We start from the raw sequence: 26,926 nt of genomic DNA, 5'->3' as shown, positions 1-26,926 counted from the left end.
TAATACAATTTGAACATTTGCTACAATTGCCATATTTTAGATCATTTGTCATATAGCATAATAAAGTACTGTTCTTGTGTAGTGCTTTATTTTTATATTAAACTCATTGACTATCTGGTTAAATTTTTAAAAAATTTAAGCTGTTCAACAGTTTTCATGTATCTATTTCTATATTTTCAGTATTACAAAATTGTCATGTTGACATTCCAAACAGTTGATACAACTAACCACAACACTTAGAATCTAATAAGCCCTTACTTAAAAAAATTACAATCATGCTCAACAATGTCTGGTCAAAATTGACATTAGAGAAAAACTAACATATAGAAAATCTCTGATACATGATGTTTCCATTAAAGTCCATAAAAATTCCACAAATACTTGAGAGGGAACATCACATATCAGAAACCATTCACCACTTACTTTTCCAATTAATTTTTCCAAAGCAAAGTTTGATTTTCCTGTGGTACTTTAGGTTATTAAACTGCTATTACAATATAAAAAATCTTTATTGGCAAAGGTTTCATTTAAAAATATTGGAAAGATATTTGCCACAGAGAGAGAGAGAGAGAGAGAGAGAGAGAGAGAGAGAGAGAGAGAGAGAGAGAGAGAGAGAGAGAGAGAGAGAGAGAGAGAGAGAGAGAGAGAATTACATAAAGCAAAAAGCAAAATCCAAGCAAATTTTTGATTGGCATTATACACAAAACCCCTTACACAAAAAGAGGGGACCCCAGTTTCAAGAATATTGTACAGTACTTCAAGAATTCAAGAAAATGAAAACTCAAACACAATCTATTATAGTACAGATATTAAGAGATGAGGAAAAATGATACAAAAAGAAATATAAGAAGCATAGCATGAAAATTCTGAGGGTTCTGAAATGTGAAGGTTGTGTACACGACACGTGTGCATGAATACAGCAATAAGTATAAAATACAGTAAAGTATACTGTAATAAAATTTCAACAAAAAACTTGGTTGAGCACCTAAAGAAAAAATTCTCTATAGAAAAATATATTAGCATTCATTACAAGATAACATCAAATACTACTTTAAGTCCTACCAATAGCACGTAGGTTGCAAGGTCAAGAAGATAAGGTTAACCTGTCTTGCATTAAAGCTTCTCTCATTCTCTCCTAGTGATATCAAAACGCAATCCCTAAAATAAGAAAAAAATAATGAAAAAATGGATCCTTCATTATTTGGGATGTTGACGAAGGGCTAAGCACAAAAATAAGGGATGCTGAAATTAAATAAATAAGAATTGAGGCATTTGCACCTCGGCTATTGTACTGTACAGATAATTTTATCATAAAATAAATTTCCTTGGCAAAAATACAAATATAAAATACATTACCGGAACCTAGGTCTCAACCTAACAATGTCAAGAAATAGCAGTAGAAAGGTGCTTAACTGTTGGCTGTCACATATAATTAAGGGATCATAAATTCCAAGTGTTTAAGGGTAACAACAACAAAAAAGTGATCGCTTACTTTTTCTGGAAACCAACCCGAAGTTGCCTCTTTTTCCTAGAATCACTAATTCCCCTGCAGCTTTCACATAATTCCTATGTTCAGCAACAAATTTGAAAGTATCAATTTGCAATACTTGGAAATTATATATTGTAAATAAATCAATAAAATTATATTTCATGCCAATTGCAAATGAAAAATACTGAATGAAACAACATATTACTGTACCTTTAACATTTACAAATCGCTAACCTGAAGAATAAAGAATTCTGAAACTGGATGTTCTTCAAGTTACGAAAACTGCCCCAAGCCTGAATCAATTCTTTCCCATATATAACAAAGTTCCTATGACTAAATTACAAGATAATGAATAAGGTGCTTGTGCTCTTGTGTGTAATGTACATAAATAAGACAAGTTACTTCTATACAATAAATTCTAAAGAAACTTCTAAACTACTTAAATTGCATAAGAACAAAATGAAAAATCTTTAATAAACCTGTTTCAAAACAAATCCATCAATCACAGAGTACTCATCCCAATCGATAACTAATTGGATTGCATAAAATAAAAGTACTATTCATACCATAAAAACTATTTCACTTTATGATGAAATATTTTTCAAAAATGGATCTTAGATTGGTGTTCATTTATCTAATATATTCCTTCAAACTGTGAAATTATACACAGTATGTCAATGAAAACCATGTTTTAAAACCGTAAATTCATAAAACTTTCAATAAATAAATTCACAGTCCTGAAATAGCATACATCGTAGAAAACAGAATACTTCATGGAAAACCTTGCACTTTATATAACGATTCATAGAAAATAGGAATAATTCCACTGACATTTTACATGACGTGAACCATTAAATTACTGTAGCACCCAAATGAAGCAAGTGGGTGCTTGACAACCAATTCAAAACTACTCTGATTTGCATTCAATAGGAAATAATCTTTTAGATGCATATCACTTGCATCAGTTTTTCATAAAACTTACAGAACTTTGAAATGAATACCACTCTTTGCTAACACACTTCTGAGGTTGAGTCTGCCAATACCGTAACCAAAAACATCACCCCATGAAGTTAAGCTAAAAATAGTTTCTTCCAAACCTTTCAGTATGATTATCCCATCCCAAGATATATAACCTACTTTTTAAAGTAGCAAAAAACCTAAATACAAAATGTGTTCATTATGCATAGATAAATGAGTTACACCTCAACTAGAATTTACAAAACTTCCTCAAAGGGATGTGACAGTAACAACAAACTAGGATTTTATTAATTACCTCTAATAAAAGGAAGCCCAGAAATACACCATAACATTTTCACAGCATACAGTAAAAGCTATCAAAAGTACTTTAAAAGTAGTGAAGAGTCATCAAGGAAGAGCTAAAAAAATTCTTGTTGATGTCCTTCAGTGTAAAATGACCAACTGATCGGGTATACATATGTAACTTGTATTCAACAAAGTCCTTTTAGTATCAGTAAATAAGGAAGATGGTGCCTTATTTGACTGGGTCCTAATGATAGATAAGAATAATGTACAAAACCTCTGCATAGTATAAGGAAAATGTACAAAACCTCTGTACAAGAGTAAGGATAATGTACAAAAACCTTTGTATGTACAGTGTAAAGATGTATAAAAACACTGAATTGGTCATTAACTTGTTTCTATTGTAATTCTGCTTACATAACTCTTTGAAAAGACACTTTACAGTAGTTGAATTACTACAAGTGTGTGGAGTTAATTATCTTTTTATAAATATTACATGTTACTTGTGAATTCCATTGAAGCTTTCTATGGACACTAACTGAATACTGAATAAATGTTGTAACTAAAAAGTTCTTGCAGTTTGTGGCATCGCAGAAAATTATTATGTACATACAGTGAGCATTAATTCAATTCATTAAGAACCTAATCAAAGACCCTCAAGTAGGTTTCAGCAAATCCTTTGACTTGGCAGAGTTAAAGTTATACTAAGAATATGTGAATCAGGGAACTAATAGCAAAAATGAGACAGAAAATATATTATAAAATAGGAATCAAGTGACCATCCTTCATCAAAAAGTACCTGTTCAGGCTGGATACGTATAAACATGTTCTTGGATTATACATGTTCATCTCATTACTTACAATCTTTGCCTATGTTACACTATACATTGTTATTTTTCACTGGTAAAATGACTGTTTTTTAGTAGTCTCTTCTTTAATATGACTCTTCACACATCAAAACAGAATAACATAAAAACAAAAACCACAGAGAGAGAGAGAGAGAGAGAGAGAGAGAGAGAGAGAGAGAGAGAGAGAGAGAGAGAGAGAGAGAGAGAGAGAGAGAGAGAGAGAGCGCAGAATGCCACAACTTTTTCCTCCTGAGCAACAGCTTTGTTTTTCACATTAAACTGAATCTCCCTTTATATCTGCACAAAATAGGTAAAAAAACCTTAACCTCTATCACAAGAATATCACCACAGTAATAGCACACTAAAGATATTCTATCATTTTTGTGATTATATACCTTTCTATTCACACAAGTTATACATTGAGTTGTATTACAAAATCCCGATTAAATATTTGTTATTCCTGCGTTACAAAATTTTCGTAAATTAATCCAATAATCATGGCAATAACAACTAACAGGAAACTCCATTGTGTTTTTAAAACTGGCTAACACTTTTTACATTTTACTAAGAATATCTGTCTCCCTCCTTGTCAAAGTGAGTTCCAATTATCTTTAATCTCCATGATGCATTATCTTCTAGTGCAGCAACACTACACAATGTGTGATAGAAAGAATTTGTAATTTATACCCCCTGGTACACAGCACTCTTTACTTTTAAGAAATACGTTCATTATCATACTCATTTTATCATCACAGAACACACCTGGATGCAAAATACATCCCCAAAATAACTACAGTGTATCATCCTCTTTATAAGTCTGAATAACCTTTTGAACAAATCATCGTCATGTTATGCCACACTGCAAGTCAAGGAGGAACACTGCTACCAGCTTAAATAAAATACCCATCAAGCTAAAAATCAAGGGAAACAAATAATAGCCAATGAGCATACAATTCAAGGTAGCATAATCAAAGACCTATCTCAAAATGGAAACAAGAAATAAGTCCATAACACTAAATGAATAAGAAGAGAGCATTTATCACTTCATTATAAAAAAAATCAAGTGACAAATACCTTTTGATCTTCATTGAAGAAAGCTTTTTTTCAGAAATACCTTCAGGCTAAGCACTTTGAACAGCCATATAACTATCTGGTAAATGTATTTATATATCTGATTTTAAAAATTTCACCGTGAGGATTACAATGGAGATCCCTGAGGGTGCTGAAATGTAATGGACCTTCACGAAGCAGGAAAAAGAGCCATTCAACCATTATACCTAATAATAACATGAAACTAAAGCACCATCCATTCAAAATAAAAACAGTATAGGCTTACACTTCTAACTGTATGGTTGGGAACAAGACTCCAAATCACAATACAGTACACAATGTTAAATAAAAAACAAAACAAAAAGAAACAGAACTGGCCACGCAGCATTAAGATTGCATTTTCTTGAACAATCTAAACAGTAATTAATCATTAACAAATAGAGAACACTTATCTCTGGAGAAATCACACAGGGTAAAATCAACTTGCTATAGCAAGAACACAACAGACAAAAGACAGTATGGCCTACCCATGCCATGGTTACAGTATTGCCAATTAGATTGTCTCCGTACTATACTAGAGGCCTAAGCCTATTGAAAGGAGAGAAAATAGGATATTTTCTAGTTTTTTGGGGTAAATGTCAATAGAAGAAAGCTTCAAGAAGGAAGCAATACGAACCTCACGGAATGTTCATAGAAATAACTACATGAAGTTCATATGAGTCTCATATACCTGCTGCATTAAATTTTAAACAGCACAAAACTTGATAAATTTGGAGCCTAAAAATCAATAGTTAATTGTAAATAACGTGCTAAAGCCTGTGTACAATATAGACGAAGACTTTGAAAGGTATATTCTTCCTAGTCTAACGAAGAAGGTAAAAACTGCATTTTTACATTAAATGAAATGTAAGTAAACATACATCCCAAAATGAAACTTATTATAACAACAGCCACAACTATAGCAAATAAGTAACAAGGAATAAACTTTTCGAAAATTCTATTTCATAAATACAAACCACAACCTTACTTAGCTTTACACTTAAGGTTTGAAAAGGACAAATGCATTTAACAAAAAGATCCTTCTACTGTATTCACATAGAGGGTGAGAGACCATCTCTCGACCCCTTGTTCAGTATGTCCCTTTGCACTCAAGTTGGTGCTTTTGCACCCAGTTAGTGAGAGGTGGGATAAAGAGGACACCTTAACATAATGTGGCCCTACTGGGGGAGGGGGAAACGTAGGGGAATTTTATCATAGAGTAGTGGTTTGTAATTCTATAATAAAAGTTTTTTTTTTTTTGCAACAATTTTTTTTTCTAATTAATATCATGTCTTTTCATAGCCAAAAAATATAACTAATAGTAAAGAGGAGTCCTTCCACTCCTACTAGTAGTAGTAGTAGTAGTAGTTTAATCTGAATGCTAAGCTCATTAATAATTTGCAAATAGCAAATAGTAGTAGTAGCAGCAACAAATAACCACTGAGTCACATATCTTAGCTTTCACAAGATTTGCATGAAGGGTTTCTTTGGAGAGGTAAAAATTGGACCAAGCAAAAGGAGTTAGACAGTTAAGAGAAAATGAGACTGAAGGCAAGTCTTACAGAAGTTTGTTACAAAAATCTGTTTAACCAAACTGTTGAGCTAAACATTAAATGATGGAAAGAAAAATAACTAGAGCTGAATGGAGACTATAATGAACTTATAGCTCTGTCTATAAAGCATTGTGTCTGATGCCCTGAAATAAAGCAAACACCATACAGCCAAATTAGATTTAACTGGAAATAGAATGAATGCCAAGTGTGACACCAAAGAAGAGATTACAAGAACTTCTTCTATCCATAACAGGATATAAATGATACATAGCAAACACTTGTGCAGTTAATACATTTATAGTTTCGAAGACCAACAAAGATGAGGGTAATTCATTTCAATGTTTTTTCAAAGTAAACAACCTGCAGCTACTTTCATTAATGAAATCCTTCACAGTTTCTGCTTTTCCTCACTAAATAAAAGAAGTAAACTATACCTGACGTTTATACTTTGCTACTAATATCTATTTCCAGTCTTACTTTATTCTCACTTCTAAGTTTGGGATGCCTTTTACCTAATCTTTTCTTAACAATTTTAAAGCATTTTGCTAAACCTTTAATAGTTACTGATTATATTGGTCATACAGTATTAATGAAACTGCCTAAATATTTATTTTTCCTGCAATTATAGTTCAACCCAACACCACATTCAAATTAAGTTACTTAAGTGCCTTAAAAAACTGGTATTCTCATCAACACAGTCTAATATGAAAAAAAAAATCAACAAAAACATATACCATAACCTTCTACCGATACAAACCTGGATTACTTATGTAATATTTCCTGTACTCAATTTTTCCTTTTGCAAACAATTTATAGTTACTTAGTAGTAACTATTCAACAATTTGAACAGAATAAATAATAAATACAAAAGACAGCAAAATATTAGTATGTACCACAAGATACTGCTTAAGAGCAGAATCCTATTAAAAAACAATGTTTGTAAGCACAACATTTTTTTTTTAATACAGCCATAAATTGTTTGTCATCTTATTCCCCGTTAAGGGGAGTCCTGGTTGCCTCAATCTGTTGTATCGTGAAAGAGAATAGGTCCCAACTGAGCATGTCCAGACACTCACGTGGTACTACACATCATCCCTTTCCTCACACAGCAGATTAGTGTAACTGGGTTTGATTTACATGAAAATAAGGCGACATATGATTTATGGAGTTATAGTGAATAATCACACCTTAAGAAACCATAGTGTAGTAATGCATTTGAACTGGAAGAAAAAGGTCAATGTACATTCTTACAAATACACACTTGTGTCTACATTTTTAGCAAAGTACTGGTAATTGAATGCCTTGAAATAAAAAGAAATTACCTACAATAATTTTTCTAATATTTTGAAAAGCCTGCGATACCACTCTTTTGGTAGCGTATGTATAAAAATTATAGAAAATCATACTATAAAATATAAATGAACTAAAACATTTGTATAATGAAAACAACTCTGCTGCACTCAAACTTTTTCAGAATAAACTCTACATCCTACTAGTGTATAAAACTTCCCAGGACAATGATTAATGCACAAAAAATTTGTATAAAATTTAAACAAAAAGCATAAATATAAATAACAACAGAAACAAAAAAAAATAGTACAACACATTAAATTATTTAACTGCTAATATGAATCCTTGACTGAAGAATTTCCAACTAGTTACTCTTAAACATTTGATAAGAGAGATCTTATGAGTTGAAGAGTGTGAGGAGCTGTTCAAAGTGCTTTGCCATCCATTATGAGCTACACAACCTCTATGACACACCTTATAGTACATTACCTCTTCAAGTCAATCTAGCAGCATAACTCGTTCTTTATACTAGGCATTCCATTTGAATTGCATCTATAATGTATCATCCCTTGCTGTAATACACAAAGAAAACAATGCTACCAATAGTGTTTGACACAATTTTAGGGGATGAATAGATCGATAATTAAAGTACAGTTTGTCTATTTTATGAAGTAGGCGAGTGCTAATTACATTTATACACTTTCATTATACATTAACTAGTTATCTTTGTATTTCAAGGTTGTTCCATCTTCACATCTCCCTTCCCACCCTGGTTATCATCACTGCTATTTGTTTCAACCTCCATTTCTTCCAGATCTTCTACATCATCTTCCTCCACTTCTATTGTACCTTCATGAACAATCTGTTGTATATTAGCAATTCCCTGAAATTACAGAAAATAATTATTTTCCTCTACTCAGCATATCACCAACAAAATATCTAAAAATTATTTCATAAAAGTTTGGCCAATGATTAAAAGGAATTATGCAAAACATGAATTCAGAGCTTATTGATAACAACTACTATATTCTGATTGTAAAACTCGATTCAGAACTTATTAGTAACTACAGTAAAATCATTACAAAACTTCGAATCATCAAAATATAACTGTTGCTCCTACTGAAGTGCATGCGTAATATGATAAAAGAAATTAACTTTAAAAACATACTACTGTATAATCATTTATAATTTCTTAAGAATTAACCTTGTTAATGTCATTTAGCACATTGTGAAAAGAAAAATATCAACTATGAATAAAAACACACCTTGACTTTGCCCTATTAGCCTTAATTGTGGGGTGCAAAACACATTCAAGTCCCAAACAGCTTTTGAATCAAGGTTAAGCTTCAACAACCTCTATGCAGTATTCATAAGTTATTATTCGAAAAATTTCCTTCTACCTATTCTTCTGACCTTCCTTACATAACGTTTGGAGCAGTGGTGAAATATCCTTGCATCCACTAGTGCTAAACAACCTTTTAAGAAACATGGGTTAATAAAGACATTAACAAGGTGAGTAGTTTTGAAAAATACTCTCATCAAGGATACATTTTCATTTTATTCAACTTAAAGGAATACCAAACATATATAACATTATATAGCATGATGATGAAAGATGAATATTTGTATATGTCTACAAAATTTATCAGGTAAATTATGCAACTGCACTTTGTATGCACTGTATCTATTTACTATATTGCATGTTATCTATATATAGATATATTGAAATTTCTTATGCTGTGCTATCTCATACTTCAAGTACAGCATTGTATTTCAAACACTGGAAATTAAATATCTAAAGACCTAAAAGTTTTGGCAGCCTAAATTCAACATATCTAACTTACATTATTTGGGTAAGGAATTTGAGTCCCATTCATAGCCTGATATTTTTCATTAGTGTCAAAAATCTTATCATCATCATGTGCCTGAGATGGGGAGGGGAAATATTGGAATACCTGAAGAGCCTTCTGCAACAATTTCCTGATACTTTCTAATCCTAGTTTGGGCAGAAAGAGGGGCTTAAGCACTGATCATATGTATATAAGGTCAGTCTCTACAACATTGTGGGATAAATACTGTATAATGACCTGTCCTTTGCCTCTGACCTTTAAACCTAAGACGATAATATCCATAAATACTAACCTGAAAAAAAAATACAAGGGAAATGTAAAAGCATAACATAAGGGGAAACTTGAGAGCTCCAAACACCTTCTGAAAGAATGAAAAGCTTACTGGGTACTCATCTGCTTCTTCTGCCAAAGTAAAGAGGCCAAAATCATCCGCATGCTGCAGAAGGGGGCAAACAATTGATGTCTCAACACCTAAAGTGTATTCACATGTTTCAGGCTCTAGAAGGTAGATGGTCACTGAGCTTGGGCTGAAATAATTAAAATCCAGTAACATATGTATCAAAACAAGACGATTCTAACTTAAGTGATAATGAAAATAAATGTCCTTGTTTAAACTATGTATAACTTGCATTACTGTACCTTGATACAAAATAATCTAAATTTTCCAAAGGATTACTTGCAAGAAGTGCAATGCACATTGAAATTACCTATTATCAATACTAACTCTTTATGGAAGTTCAGTGAAGGAAACATTAAACAGGGAATAAAAAGTGTTATACTTGATGAAGGATAAGTCATCACACACCTGTTTTACATTCATATCAACCCTACATAGCCCAACATTTTGATGCAGTAAGGGACTGAAGAACTGGGCATTGAGGATGAAGTAGGATTTCCAGCCCTGAAGTTAGCATAACCAGACAAAAATTGGTCCTCTGTCAACTTTCCATTTTCAAGACTTCTTCTCCCCTCTGATGGTTCTACCATGATTTTGAATATATGTATTATTATAACTGCTTGGATTCAAAGCCAAAATATTTTTTCGGACAGAGAGAGTGCCGCCCCCAGATGAAAAGGGTCATGTAAGCTTATGAATCCCCCTACCCTTAATCATCTTTATTAATAAACTTATTTACACATCTCAGCCTCTTCTGCTATTTCGTGGTTTAGGTAGCTAGGTGCTTTTCTAGCATTTTATTTGACCCTAGTCCAGTGGTGGTATATATCATGAAATACCTTACTATAAGGGCCAAAAGCCTGATGACTGCAAATGTACAGATGTGGAGAACGTGCTGAGTAAGCCAACTTTCTTCACTACTTCCAGTGCATACATAGGGTGGCTATGTAGAATACAGATTTGTTTGTCAAGGTTTACCTTAGTTCGGTTCTGAGAACCTGTATGCCATTGCTTATCCTGTACTCTGAATTTTTCTGATCCTATGGGGACTTTTTCTATTGTCCCAAAGCACTGGAGGCCGAGTATCTTTTTCTTTGTATTTTATCATTCACACTGAATTATACAGTAGGTACTACAAAAGAAAATCCTTCTGTTTACCTTATTTCTTAGATCCCCTATTTAACAAACTTGATCCTCCTCTACATGTGGCTTAAACATAAATTCAGTAAATACTGTACATGGAAAAATAAAATCTAGGAACCCTTATGATCTCTTCCACTGTGCTTTCTTTGAAGCTCCAAAATGGAAAATTATGGTATAAACACTACACAAAAAAATAAAAAGTGTCATTCCAAAATAATTACTAAGTTCAGAGAACCTTTGCCTCCAGAGACTAATAGGTAAGATAGGTTATGATGTCAGTAATGAGAGATGAGGAGAGGAGAGGCATGTTTAAGCATAACTTGCATGCATACCATGACCAATAATACTTGATGGAGTCATTCATTCATCTATTAAAAACGAGGAAGAGACCAAGGCACCCGACAGTGTTGGTAATGTAGATGCTCTGACAATGGTTGAAAAGATTCCAATGAATAATGGACCGAACAGTATTGTGACATCACTGAATTTAGGTAACAAAATTCCCGACTCAGTAAATTCTGACAAGAGAAGGAAATGATCAAAATTTCACTGACTTTGGTCAAAAGTAGAATCTACAGAGCTGGACAGGGATGAGAGTTTTTACATGGTTCCACAATTATGTAACAGTCAACAAATTGTGTTAGCCATGTTAGTAACCAGGTAAACCCTCATTTTATATTGGAAGGTTGTCAAATTCAAAAGGGCTTCCTTAAATTACAGATAGCTGATGTGTAAAGATTGCGTTTCTCATACAGAATGTCATCCATAATCAGTCTAAAAACAAGAAGCCTAAATCCATTGAAGCAGTATCCGATTTGAGGATACTGACCCTGAGGAGGGGCTCCTGGCAAAGATACATACATACATACATATACCATGGCACCTCCCCCAATTTTGGGGGGTAGCCGACATCAACAAAGAAACAAAAACAAAAAGGGGACCTCTACTCTCTACGTTCCTCCCAGCCTAACAAGGGACTCAAAGATAGTTTTCCTAGATCCATTGAAGAAATTCATCTTATACTTAGGAGGCAGCAGAATCTACACATCACCCTCAAGGGGTGGGTTTGCAGTAGTTTTTTTTTTTTTAATAAACTTATGGAACAACTTTACTGACGGTAGAATACTTAGAGATACAATATTTCTTATCTTCTTGCATGTATCATGATAGTTTATTTGCTAACAGGGTAAAAATCCATTATGCATATGAAAGACCTGTGCCTCTATATAAAGCAAGTATATGAGCATTAACAAAGAAACATATATAATATTGGAAAGGTGCAATCTCAAAATGATGAGATTACAATGTGGAGAGTACAGTATAATAAATTAAGAAATCTGGATTCAATAGCAAGGAAATACAGATAAATCTGTATATGTGATGAAATGGGTATAAGAGAAATCATTACAAAGTGAAAGACCTGGTGGATAGTGCAGGACAGTGACTATAAGCCAAGCCCAGAAAACCACGAGGAAAGGATATGAGTAAGGACAAAGTTTATGCCATGTACTATGAATTTGTTTCATATACAGTACTGTACTATAAAATAAACATTACTTTTCCAACAAAACAATGACTTTAATAACTAATCTATTATAAATCATAAAAAAACACTTACCTTACTTTCCACAATGAAGAGCTACAAGATCAAAGATTTTCTTTAGACTTAAGCTAAAGCAACCAATAGCATTTATAAAAATCACAAATATTTTAAACTAATTCTTATTTCCCCAAACTACAAAAAACCATCATCCTTTAATAGGAGTATGACCTCAGTGAAGCTTGAATGGCGATATAAACTGTTAACGAGGTAAACAGTTGTCTGACAGGTTGAGCAACTCTCACTTTGACCTTGACCTAGGACTTGAAGGGTGGTTGGGATGGAGAATTCATCTTGAAGGACTTGGGTTTGTATAGCCATAAAAAACAAAAGATTACTTTTTAAAATGTGCGATTTTTCCTAAACTTTCAGAAACAATTGTCCTTTAACCCTTTAACCCCCAGGATATTTGGAAATTTCCAACCCATAACCCCCAGGGGGTTATTTTTTTCCCAGCACATTTTGCAGTATATTTTTTTAAATTGCTCTAACAGCCTTAATTTTTGTCATAGAGAGATCAGGTTGGTCTCATTCTCTTGGAAAATGCCTGAATTTCTTCAAAGAATTATCAAAAATATGAAAAAAAAAATTTTTATAGCATTTTTTTGCAAGGACGTACCGGTACGTCCATGGGGGTAAAGGGATGGCTTTTGTGAAACGTACCAGTACGTCCTTTGGGGGTAAAAGGGTTAATAGGAGACTGTCTTTGAAGGGTGGAAGACTTTATAACCAAAACTGGCTCGTTAACAAACCTGGGAAATGTCAATGTACTTTGATCCTGAAGAGGAGTGACAGTCATGATTCCTGTCAACCTCCTAACAACCTGAGCATGAACATGACGTAGGTGTTAGGCTAGGTCCCTATCAAAAGCTGGTCCCTATCAAAAGCTGGTTGACGATCACGGAAAAGTCTATATCAGTGAGGACATGTTGTTTGAATTACTATCATTATTAATAATAATAACTAGGCTACAATAATAGTTGGAAAAGCAAGATGCAAGGGCTCCAACAGGAAAAAATAGCCCAGTGAGGAAAGGAAATAAGCAAGTAAATGATATGAGAAATAATAAACAATTAAAATAAAACATTTCCAAACCATTAATAACATCAAAACATATATTTCATATATAAACTATAAAAAGTGTTATGTCAGCATGTTCAACATAAAAACATATCCTGCAAGTTTGAACTTTTGAAGTTCCGATCCAACCACCTGATTAGGAAGATCATTCCACAACTTGGTCATAGCTGGAATAAAACTTTTAGAATACTGTGTAGTATTGAGCCTTATGATGGAAAAGGCCTGACTATTAGAATTAACTGCATGCCTAGTATTACAAACAGGATAGAACTGTCCAGGAATATCTAAATGTAAAGGATGATCCGAATTATGAAAAATCTGAACATGAATAAGAAATGGATTTGCCTACATTTCCTCCATCTCCACCCTCATATGGAAGGACAAGGGATACTTCAATACGAATTAAGCTGTTAAGAAATGCCACTCGGGTGAGTGGTTTACCAGCATCTACTGACAGATCCAGCAAATAACTGAACAATTACTGCAACCCGAGAGAGGGGAAGAAAGATGAGTAAAAACAGCCAGATATTTGCGACCTCTCATTCTAGACTGACATCGCGACCTCCATCTTAGACGAGATACTTCTTGTCCTGTTAGGAAACCAGAATTGCTATACAATCCGTTGAGCATCCACCATAAGTCCTAGGGTGAACATATACAAGGACCTGTGGATATATTTCCAAAGATTGTCAGCAGTGAAGATTGTCTTGTATTTCCAGACTCCTGTATTTAGAACTCGTGCCACAGAAAGATTCTTCCTGAGGCCTAGGGTGGAGCTGATACCCGTCATCGTGAGCTTATGCTCTAGACGGTCCATCGGCAATCTCTCTGGAAGAGGGATGAGTGCGTCTGATGGTCTCAAGAAGCAAGAACCAAATTGTGTTCTTAAAGTATCCCTTTCTTCATCCTACCGTAGCTGAGAAGTAGCCTCTGATGTACTGGTCTGAAACACTGGGTTCTCTTCAGGTAGCATTATAGCGCCATCACAGAACAGAGAAGCAAGTCATCCCAATCGTTACTCACATCTTGGAAGGACTCGAACCTAAGACCAGGAACACCTGGGTTCTGAGTCTGGACCATGAACTCTAGGACAAACGTAAAGAAGACCTTCCCTCCCTCCAAATGACTCATGACATACGAGATGCCGTATAGTTCGCCTACTCTCTTTGCTGGGACCAAGGCAGTCAGGAAAGCAGTCTGAAGGGTTCGATCCCTGTCAGATGCTCTCCATAAGGGTTCATACAGAGACCGCTTGAGAGAGCTGAGAACTCCCGTGGCGTCCCACTCTGGGTGTATGATTTCTCTAGGATTACAAGACTGCTCGAAGCTCCTCATGAGTATATACAAATCCCAATAAGGGGAAAAAGTCTAAGCCCTTCAGTCTGAAGACGTGACTCAAGGATAGAGATAGCCTTTCACAGCGGAGCCTAAGAGAAGCTTCTCTTGACAGAAGTGTACAAGGAAATAAGCTATCAATTGCAGAGAGGCTTCAATCGGAGAAGTATCCCATCTACAACAACAATAACAGCAGATAGCCCAAGTCCCCAAGTAGATAGCTACTAAGGATCTTGCAGTTATCCAGACTTCTACTGGGCATTGCCTCGCAAAAACCCTTTCTCTCAGAGATGCTGGATAATCGTCACCCTTAAGTTACAGGGATCCCACCGAGTTATGGTACCTCTGCAGATGAGGCTGACAAAGTAGGTTGGGCCATTGGGGTAGTTCTCTCAGTATCTTGACGAGGAGCATCAGCAGGTCCGGTGGCAATTCAGCATGTGGCCACTTGGGAGCCACCAGGGTCATCCTAATATTTGATATTGTCAACAGTCTATTGATTACTCAACGTATCAGGCAGAAGGGTGGAATGGCTGCCAACAGGAACCACAACACTGGAATCACTGTCACAGTGGAAACGGTAGGCACTCTCGTTAGCATCCTTAACACACACACACACACGGGGCTGAAGTCATTGGTAAAGGGAGTGTGGGAGCTATGGTGCCCGGGGTCACAAATACAAGTGCACAGGGGAATGGTTCTAAAGCTAACCTCATGGGACAGGCCCTCTAACGACAAGCACAAGTTTACCGGGCCCGAAAGCTACGTATACCCTTCTGGTTTCGGAACTTTCCCTTGCACTGAGGTAGAAGCTTTTTTTTTGGGAGCCTACTTAGCTGCCTTCTTGCCTTAGGACGCATTGCATAGATCACCACTTGGGTCACTGATACTGCTGGCACTGGGATCACCTCTGAATCACTTGTGTTAGTACTGGGTTCACTACCACTGGGGCCAACAGGGGTGAAGTACTGTAGCCTTAGCTACCCACTCTCTCAAAAAGACATTGAAGAAATACCTGCAACACTAAAGTAAAAAGACATTGAGGGCCTACCTGCAAGACCTAAAGAATTCCAAAGGACACTTGTCACCGGCAGTGTACCGCACGTGTTTCATACATGCTTGTACACCGTAACGGTTTTTCTTTTGTATCTTATCACTAGATCTTCCCTGTACTGTTAACAAACCAACCTGTATAAGCCTGATACCTCATGTTTAATTTTGTTTGAATTTTTGTGACGTTCTTGCTCGCTCCTAGATTTTAAGCTCGATGTCTGCTTAATAAAGTTTGGATGCATTCACTCGCCTCTCACAACCTAGTGGCTCAGTCACACAGCAGTCTCCAAGTATGAGTTTCCATCGCATGTTGAAGTATGGCGATCACCTCGCACTCTACCAATCTTGAAAAAACTCTCTGATGTAGATCGGAGTTTTCATTGCCCCTGAAGCATACTCCAAGGGACTAAGCAAGAGGTGTATAGCCAGAAGCTTCAGCAAACGGCAAACTCAATGAGGAGCACAAAGTGCTAAACTGTCTCTTTGGCATTGTAATGGGTATTGCCAATAATGATGCTAGAGAAGACTTGGCCTTCCCACTCCTCAATAAATATGGCCGCATTAATGGGAAGACATGATCTACATTTTGTAAAAAGGGGATAGCTGTAAAACATCCTGCCCTCAGTTGTAGAGGGATTGAATCTAGTGATGGTTTAGCCATAAACTGATGCAGCGTCTAACCTACACTCACATTCCTTATTCGCTCCATTATTAACACAAACCCATTATCAACCGTTCAAACTGAGAAGTATGAAAAAATTATCAAAAAGCCTTAGATAGGACACAAAAGTGTACGACAATACTTGTGGCCAAAGACAAAAGTGAAAAAAGTCTTTAACAGGACAGTGGGATGGGTTACTGGATAGCGCTCACCCCTTGTCATTAACTATCTTTTTAATGATTTCAACACCCATTCTAGCTTATGCTGAAGAAAATTGTGTATTTCAAAGGACACGGTTTGTATACTAATAGAAGAAATGAACTTAAAAATAATAACAGTATTTAAATAAAAGCCTTTGTATAAATTAGGCCTAATTCTACTAGCACAAACAATAAAAAAATTTCCACAATGAATTATTTTTCATGCAATATGTTATTTTTATTAGTAAAATAAATTTTTGAATATACTTACCCGATAATCATGTAGCTGTCAACTCCGTTGCCCGACAGAATTCTATGGAGGGATACGCCAGCTATCACAATACTAGAAGGGGGTGTACTTACCAGCGCCACCTGTGGCCAGGTACTCAAGTACTTCTTGTAAACACCTCCTCAATTATTCCTCGGTCCACTGGTTCTCTATGGGGAGGAAGGGAGGGTCGATTAAATCATGATTATCGGGTAAGTATATTCAAAAATTTATTTTACTAATAAAAATAACATTTTTCAATATTAAACTTACCCGATAATCATGTAGCTGATTCACACCCAGGGGGGTGGGTGAAAACCAGTGTACAAGATTAAAGGATAGCTAAGTATCCCATATTTCATATAACAGTTATCTCAAATAACAATGAAATAATAAGTACCTGGTAAGGAAGTCGAATTGAACCGTTACTCTGCCTCTTTTTTAAGTTCGTCTTCCTTACTGAGCGCAGCGTTCCTCTTGGAGGCTGAATCAACCCAAAGGTGCTAAAGTATATAGGGCTGCAACCCATACTAAAGGACCTCATCACAACCTTTAACCTCGGCGCTTCTCAAGAAAGAATTGACCACCCGCCAAATCAACAAGGATGTGGAAAGCTTCTTAGCCGACCGTACAACCCATAAAAAGTATTCAAGAGAAAGGTTAAAAGGTTATGGGATTATGGGAATGTAGTGGCTGAGCCCTCGCCTACTACTGCATTCGTTGCTACGAATGGTCCCAGGGTGTAGCAGTACTCGTAAAGAGACTGGACATCTTTGAGATAGAATGATGCGAACACTGACTTGCTTCTCCAATAGGTTGCATCCATAACACTCTGCAGAGAATGGCTCTGTTTGAAGGCCACTGAAGTAGCCACAGCTCCCACTTCATGTGTCCTTACCTTCAGCAAAGCAAGGTCTTCTTCCTTCAGATGAGAATGTGTTTCTCTAATCAGAAGCCTGAATAGTAAGAAACTGAGTTCTTAGAACTTGGAAAAGAAGGTTTCTTGATAGCACACTATAAGGCTTCTGATTGTCCTTGTAAAGGTTAAGACCTTTTTAGATAGTACCTAAGAGCTCTAACTGGGCAAAGTACTCTCTTCAGATCATTCCCCACCAAGTTGGACAGGCTTGGGATCTCGAACGACTTAGGCCAAGGACGTGAAGGAAGCTCGTTTAGCAAAAACCGAGCTGCAAGGAACATGTAGCCGTTTCAGATGTGAAAACAATGATCCTGCTGAAGGCGTGGATCTCACTTACTCTTTTAGCTGTTGTCAAGCACACGAGGAAAAGAGTTTTTAATGTGAGGTCCTAAAAAGAGGCTGATTGGAGAGGTTCAAATCTTGATGACATAAGGAACCTTAGGACCACGTCTAGATTCCAGCCTGGAGTGGACAACCGACGTTCCTTTGAGGTCTCAAAAGACCTAGGGAGGTCCTGTAGATCTTTGTTGGTGGAAAGATCCAAGCCTCTGTGGCGGAAAACCGCTGCCAACATACTTCTGTAACCCTTGATCGTAGGAGCTGAAAGGGATCTTACTTTCCTTAGATATAACAGGAAGTCAGCAATCTGGGTTACAGTGGTACTGGTTGAGGAAACTGCATTGGTCTTGTACCAGCTACGGAAGACTTCCCCTTGAGACTGATAGATACTGAGAGTGGATGTTCTCCTTGCTTTGGCAATCGCTCTGGCTGCCTCCTTCGAAAAGCCCCTAGCTCTTGAGAGTCTTTCGAAAGTCTGAAGGCAGTCAGACGAAGAGCGTGGAGGATTGGGTGTACCTTCTTTACGTGAGGTAGACTTAGAAGGTTCACTCCTAGAGGAAGAGTCCTGGGAATGTCGACCAGCCATTGCAGTACCTCTAAGAACCATTCTCTCGCGGGCCAGAGCGGAGCCAACCAAAGTCAGCCGTGTCCCTTTGTGAGAGGAGAACTTCTGAAGTACCCTGTTGACAATCTTGAACGGCGGGAATGCATACAGGTCGAGATGGAACCAATCCAGCAGAAAAGCATCCACGTGAACTGCTGCTGGGTCTGGAATCGGAGAACAATACAACAGGAGTCTCTAGGTTATCGAAGTAGTGAACAGATCTATGGTTGGCTGGCCCCACAGGGCCCAAAGTCTGCTGCAAACATTCTTGAGAAGGGTCCACTCTGTGGGGATGACCTGACCCTTCCGTCTGAGGTGATCTGCCATGACATTCATACCGCCCTGAATGAACCTCGTTACCAGTTAGCTTTCGATCTTTAGACCAGATGAGTAGGTCCCTTGCGATCTAGAACAACTTCCACGAAAGAGTCCCTCCCTGCTTGAAGATGTAAGCCAGGGCTGTGGTGTTGTCAGAGTCCACCTCCACCACTTTGTTAAGCTGGAGGGACTTGAAGTTTATCAAGGCCAGAATAACCGCCAACAACTCCTTGCAATTGATGTGAAGTGTCCTTTGCTCCTGATTCCATGTTCCCGAGCATTCTTGTCCGTCCAAAGTCGCACCCCAGCCCGTGTCTGATGCGTCCGAGAGGAGACGGCGGTCGTGTTTCTGAACAGCCAAATAGACTTCCTTGAGAAGAAAGCTGTTCTTACACCACGCGAGAGAAGACCTCCTCTCTTCGGAAACAGGAACTGAGACCATCTCTAGCGTCATGTCCTTTATCCAGTGAGCAACTAGATGATACTGAAGGGGGGGGGAGGTGGAGTCTCCCTAACACGATGAACAGGGCCAGCGATGAAAGTGTCCCTGTTAGACTCATCCACTACCTGACTGAGCATCGGTTCCTTCTCAGCATGCTCTGGATGCATTCTAGGGCTTGGAAGATCCTTGGGGCCGACGGAAAAGTCCGAAAAGCTCGACTCTGAAGATCCATACCCAAGGAGACAATGGTCTGGGATGGGACGAGCTGAGACTCCTCAAAATTGACCAGGAGGCCCAGTTCCTTGGTCAGATCCATAGTCCATTTGAAAATCTCCAGACAGCGACGACTTGTGGGAGCTCTTAAAAGCCAGTCGTCTGACGGAGCCGGACCAAGATCATGGTACTGCTGCACAGTCTGTGAACTGTCAATCATGGGCAAGCGAGGAAGTACAGTGACAACCCGAATCTGTCTAGACTGTCTGGGTCGTACAGACAACTCCTTATCGGGTTGCTGAGGTTGCCGCACTGCGTCACAACAAGTCACTTCTGTTGGTTGTTGAACGTCTTCCCCGTGACACATTGACTCCGTAAACAAAAAATCCTCTAACAAGGACTAAGCTTGGACTGCATGTCTTGCAACACAGCTCAAGGTCTATGGGAGCAGGTGTGGTAACAGACGGGATTAGCGACTGAAGTGGAACCATTACCTTCCCTGGAAGCATGTTATGCTTAAATAAAAGTCCATAAGAGGTTATGCAGCTAAAGGCTCCCTCCAAATGACAGAGTCCTCAAGGGAATATCAGAAGGAGGGAGAAAAGAACTTTCTCATCTACAGGGACCATATCCTAGAAAAGCTAAGTTCTCTCAGTGAGGGTTCACTGGTGCAAAAGCAGCAGACTAGAAGGCAACGTTATGAAACTGCTTGACAGTCTAGTGAGTTGGTAACAACCAAAGATGTGTGACTGAGAAGCATGCGGTAAGGTATGCAGAGCATGTTGTATGCAGAGTATGCTGTATGCAGAGCATGCTGTATGTAGAGCATGTTGTATGCAGAGCATGCTGAATGCAGAGCATGCTGTATGCAGAGCATGCTGTATGCAGAGCATGCTGAATGCAGAGCATGCTGTATGCAGAGCATGTTGTATGCAGAGCATGCTGTATGCAGAGCATGCTGAATGTAGAGCATGTTGTATGCAGAGCATGCTGAATGCAGAGCATGCTGTATGCAGAGCATGTAGTAAGCAGAGCATGCAGTAAGCAGAGCCTGCTGTAAGGAAAGCAGAGCGTGTGCATGGCGTTTAACATTTCTCAGAAATTCAATGACCAGTGCTAGAGTGCTTTATGCATGCTTGCATGGGGTTTTATATCAACATATTTACCTTACATTCATAACTCATGATTCATATTTTTGCCATATTTTGCGATCTTGTTAAAAAAAAATATATTGCAAGGAATACAAATATATTTTTATAAGTAATACAAATAACCTCCATTATCATATGGTTTGAAAATGGAGGTAAGGTATGCTGAACAGCAGAGTCAGAACGAGCTGGAACAACAATAGTTGTGGTTTCCTCTTCAAGACTCTGTTGAGGGAACACCTGAGGCTCAGTCTGCAAAGGCTGAATAAAAGACAAGCAGAAGGAAGGCGCATGGGTGGAGGAGGCTGACTCCTAGCATGAGTGGTTGAACCCAAGGGTTGCGCTTGCTGAGCGGTTGGCGGAAGCGGAGTAGCAAGTTCCAGTTCCTGTGGTGTGAGCGGAGCGCGATGAGGAAGAGGCTGCGCAGAACAAGGTAAATGTCTCGCAAGCTGAGGCTCCTGAGGCGCAAGGCTAAGGTGTTGTGGTGCTTGCCTTGTGGAGGGTTGAGCTCGCTGCAGCGAGAGCTGAGGAGACTGACTCATGGACGGGAGAGGTTGTTGTACCTCAACCGAGTGTTGCATCACTGGTGGAGCAGCAAGTGGAGGCGGAGGAAGAGAGGTATAATCCTCCTGATCCCATTGTAAAGGTTGCCTTAAGGAAGGCGGAGGCTGAACACCACTGGGAACAGCAAATTCAGAACGTGGCTCAACATCGTACGCCTGGCAGGTGGTACTGCGATCAGGCGGAGCGAGCGTAGGCGGAGGGAGTGTAGGCGGAGGCGGAGGCGCAACACTCTCAGCCCGACACTCACGCATCAAGTCCGAAAGCTGTGCTTGCATGGACTGTAGTAGAGTCCACAACATCGTACGCCTGGCAGGTGGTACTGCCATCAGGCGGAGCGAGCGTAGGCGGAGGGAGTGTAGGCGGAGGCGGAGGCGCAACACTCTCAGCCCGACACTCACGCATCAAGTCCGAAAGCTGTGCTTGCATGGACTGTAGTAGAGTCCACTTGGGGTCGGCAGACACTAAGGTCTGCTGAGGTAAAGCCTTAACAGCAGAGATCTGTTGCGGCAGAACCTTACTCGTCTTAGGCGGAGTGCATTCAACTGATGACTGAGGAGAGTCAGAGCTAACCCAATGACTGCATCCGGGTTGTTGAACTCTAACTTCATACGTCTGGCATAGGTCTGGAATTTACGTTTAAGAGGTCTTGAGACCTGAGACCAGCGTTTTCTCCCCTATATTTCTTCTGCAGACGAGCAAAATAAGGGCTCAATCGTCTGCGGGTGGGAGTGACGGTCTCGGTAAGACACGCCCACAACCACCGAGGATACTTCTGTGCGCCGATCAAGGCCTGCTGAACCCTTTTGTCCTTCGACATTGCTTCTCCCCTGGGCTTGGGAGCTTGCAAGAGGTCCCGGACTGGGAGGACGACTGGCGCGCACAGAAGTACCCTCACGCACAACACTGACACTTTGCGCTAATCACTTATCACTTTGATTTTCTGTTTGCACTTATTTCACTGAACTCGAAACTTTAAGTGGTTTGTACCTGAAACACGCAATTCTATCCTTTCTCAAAAGTTAGTAATTGCGAAAACAGAATTACAATGTAACAGAAAAATCTAATGAAAGATAAATAATTCAGTGGCTGGAAAGAGACTAAACACTAGATTACTCTAGAAACGTTTACCTTCTTCCCCTAAAGAGACTAGGGAGAAGAGCAAAAAACGATAACAACGTTACTCGCTTGAAGAAACGTTTATCCTCCTCTTTCTCCCTCCGTCTCTATCTCTCTCTCTCTCTTGACTTAGAACCTGAGAGAAGAGCCCAATCATATATATCGTTAAAACATATTATTGTTAAAGGAAAAAACTGAAATATTTCCCAAAAAGAAAAGTTCCTTTATTAGGATTAAAACCATTAAGTTAAGAAAGAATGAACAAAACGCTAGACACGGTTACTCTTACTGCAACGTGAAACCGTGAAAATTCTTTCTCTATCGTAACGATAGAGCGCAAGTTGAACGTTCTGAACGTCAACAACTGCAGAGACAAAACAAAACGTTAGTTCAACTTTGAAAACAGTACTAGACTATCAAAGAAATTCTTTCAAAGACATTAAAATAGCATAATATGTTAACAGGTAAAACCGAAATGACGGGCTCAATGTTAATTAACTTCGGTACCAAGAAAAGACCGCCTACTATTAGGAAGGTCGAATATAAACAAATATAAAAATTAATTTTAATAAGTTTATAAAAAAAAAGGAAGTTAATCGAAGAGGCCTATAAGAGGCGGAGAGATATAAAATAAATCTATAACTTTTGTTATTTATCCTCCTCTTTCTGCAAAATTAAGAAAGAGAGTCTATACTCTCTTAGACACCAACACTTCCGTCTAAGGGAAGGGTCGGCCATTTAAAGGTGAAAGAGAGTTCATACTCTCTTCGTCACCATAAATAAATCAAATTAATTCCAAAAGCTAACTAAGCTAATATAGAAGTTTCCAGTAAAGCGACAGCCGAAATCAAAGAGAAATACTTCACCAAAGTCGTGAAAATACTCCAAGAACATAGCGTATCCCAGAACGTCTTGCCGGAAGCACGACAGAGGAATAATTGAGGAGGTGTTTACAAGAAGTACTTGAGTACCTGGCCACAGGTGGCGCTGGTAAGTACACCCCCTTCTAGTATTATGATAGCTGGCGTATCCCTCCATAGAATTCTGTCGGGCAACGGAGTTGACAGCTACATGATTATCGGGTAAGTTTAATATTGAAAAATATATTTTAGTTGCATTAGGAAACAAAGTTATACAATTCTAATAACATGAATTGACTAGAGTAATCCCTCGCCTTATCAGTTTACCTATTGCTCCCTCCGTGCATAGCTAATTCATATTCATATTACCACGTGTAAATCTATATAGCAGACACCTCTTTATTTCGCAGATTTCTGAAGTTAGATAAATTTTATATTTTTCATATAATAATTTTTTTTTTTAAAGTGTCATTATTGGTCTTTTAAAAGCTTAAATTTGTAAAGATAATGAGAAAATATGAAAATTATTAAAAATAATGATAAAAACTATACCGTAGACTTCTGCTTCTACTTTGCAGTTTTGAGCTATTGCAAGGGAGGTTGGAACGGAACACCCACGATACCCAAAGGATTACTGTAACTATCAACAAACGCAAACATTGCTTGAAATAACGCTTCATTAATAGAAATATCACTTTCTCAGGGGACGGAATTTCAGATCAGATATAAAACCTTAAATGTACTAGGGTCATTCTCCCGACTAGAAAAGTTTCCAGTGCGTATTGTCCATCCCGTACGCACACTAGGAGAAATCGGTCAAGTGTGTTCTCGTCACTCAGCTGGGTGATGTACAGTAGATACATTCCCAGTATGTGCAGTCCCACAACCAAGCGGAGAGAGATCAGTCAGGGGAGTTCTCATCACTAAGCTGGGTGAAGTATATAAATTCATAGTTCGAACCGGTAGTTCCTCCTACTCGCTCATAAGCGGAGAGAGATCAGTGATGGAGCACAAGGAATCTGATAGTGTTCTAGAACTATTGTGCTTATAAAGCTAATAATCATGACAGCTTGTGCCCACATATGTTTTCTTATGGACGAATATGAGCATGGTTACCCGTGTCATGTGAAAAGCTCGAGCCTATGCGTGAAAGGCTGCACTGTCAGAAACTGCCTGTGTAAGCATGATAGGCAGTATGGTTAGAGACCATACATGGGGAGACCATGCCTGCATACACGGGAAAGGAAGTACCTGTAAAATTAAAGACAATACTTAGAGCCTTTGAACATGACTCCCGATGCATGGGGATTCCGGATTTACCTGGATTCACTGTACGCGTGGATTTTTTGTGGGTGGGGACTTCTCTCTTAGAAAACCTTATGAGTAAGATGATAAAGCTTGTAAAAGAATAATGCGTGAGCAAGGTGATTTGGCATGAGTATAGTGTTCTTGCTCTTAGGGAACCGCCTTGCAAAGATCTTGCGTGTAGAGATCTAGCATGTAGAGAACTAGCACATAGAGATTCAGTGTGTGGTATGTTCCCGAAACGTATCTGTGGGAATTCCATGCGAGGTGATCTAGTGATGTCTTCAGGTATGAATAGAGTGAGCTTGCAAACATAAAACTCTTAGTGTTTGGCTTCATTAGAAGGAGAACTTGTGCTGTGTAATGATGACAGTACGAGTGTGAATGATAGCCCTTGCTAAGAGGTGACAGAGCATGTAAAGGAGACTTTACGTGTGATGACTATGGAGGTCAGTGAGACAAACTTGCACGCATAAGGCTATTGACAGAAGACTAACCTCGTGAAGAAGATCTTGCATACTGAGAGTCCTCACCTTAGGATAGCACCCAAACAGAACAGAGGAATCCTCTGCGCTGAGTTGTCGTTGTCGTCGTCTTCGTGTTTGGTGAAAGTAGTCAAGGGAACTCCCAAAGGGAAAAAATGGTAGGAATCATACTTCTGCAACTATCGATTGGTTCCCACGGACTTCTTTATCCATGATAGAGAAAAAAGGGTGAAATCTTTCTATCCCAACTGGCAGTGTGTGGTGAGACGATGGTGAGGCAGAAATGGAGGAAGAACTTGAAGTTCTCCTTCAAAGTGTTGTTCAGGCCGATGACAACACTCAAACAGAGAAGAGACTGGAGGAAATCCAATAAGAGACTGCACACAACCAGGTGATTCATTTTTAGCACCATTCCGGAAATAAAGACACTACATTATATGGCCGATTAGTGATAGAAATTGGAAGGATGTGTGAGAGAAGGAAGTTGAGAGTTAATGTGGGTAAGAGTAAGGTTATGAGATGTACGAGAAGGGAAGGTGGTGCAAGGTTGAATGTCATGTTGAATGGAGAGTTACTTGAGGAGGTGGATCAGTTCAAGTACTTGGGGTCTGTTGTTGCAGCAAATGGTGGAGTGGAAGCAGATGTACATCAGAGAGTGAATGAAGGTTGCAAAGTGTTGGGGGCAGTTAAGGGAGTAGTAAAAAATATAGGGTTGGGCATGAATGTAAAGAGAGTTCTGTATGGATCGGAGTTGTGGGGAATGAAAGTGATGGAGAGACAGAAATTGAATGTGTTTGAGATGAAGTGTCTAAGGAGTATGGCTGGTGTATCTCGAGTATATAGGGTTAGGAACGAAGTGGTGAGGGTGAGAATGGGTGTAAGAAATGAGTTAGCAGCTAGAGTGGATATGAATGTGTTGAGGTGGTTTGGCCATGTTGAGAGAATGGAAAATGGCTGTCTGCTAAAGAAGGTGATGAATGCAAGAGTTGATGGGAGAAGTACAAGAGGAAGGCCAAGGTTTGGGTGGATGGATGGAGTGAAGATAGCTCTGGGTGATAGGAGGATAGATGTGAGAGAGGCAAGAGAGTGTGCTAGAAATAGTAATGAATGGCAAGCGACTGTGACACAGTTCCGGTAGGCCCTGCTGCTTCCTCCAGTACCTTAGATGACTGCGGAGGTAGCAGCAGTAGGGGATTCAGCATTATGAGGCTTCATCTGTTGTGGATAACGGGGGAGGGTAGGCTGTGGCATCCTAGCAGTACCAGCCAAACTCGGTTGAGTCCCTTGTCAGGCTGGAAGGAACGTAGAGAGGAGAGGTCCCCTTTTTTGTTTCATTTGCTTGATGTCAGCTACCCACCAAAATTGGGGGAGGTGCCTTGGTATATGTATGTATGTATTATATGGATGAAGGCAGGCATCACCCTTCTTCTTTATACTCGACAGCAGTAAAACCTTATTCCTTTGACAATACCATCAGTCTCAAAAGATTACCAACCT

General features: G+C 38.6%; 1 protein-coding gene across 1 annotated transcript in view; it reads right to left on the bottom strand.

Moving 5' to 3' along the window:
* Positions 1–490: 490 nt before the first annotated feature.
* Positions 491–26,926, bottom strand: part of LOC137614339 (endoplasmic reticulum lectin 1-like) — a 98,553-nt gene continuing 72,117 nt past the window's right edge. Inside the window, exons 10-11 of the mRNA XM_068344109.1 lie at positions 9,762–9,906; positions 491–8,412 (exon numbers count right to left, since the gene is read on the bottom strand). Coding sequence (XP_068200210.1) covers positions 8,263–8,412; positions 9,762–9,906 — 295 coding nt within the window. The 3' untranslated portion in view covers positions 491–8,262. The remainder of the gene's footprint in view (positions 8,413–9,761; positions 9,907–26,926) is intronic.

This window comes from Palaemon carinicauda, chromosome 20 (assembly GCF_036898095.1).
Source record: "Palaemon carinicauda isolate YSFRI2023 chromosome 20, ASM3689809v2, whole genome shotgun sequence".
NCBI classification, from domain to species: Eukaryota; Metazoa; Arthropoda; class Malacostraca; order Decapoda; family Palaemonidae; genus Palaemon; species Palaemon carinicauda.
Note: the sequence above shows the minus strand (reverse complement) of the source record. Positions and strands in the feature narration are given on the sequence as shown.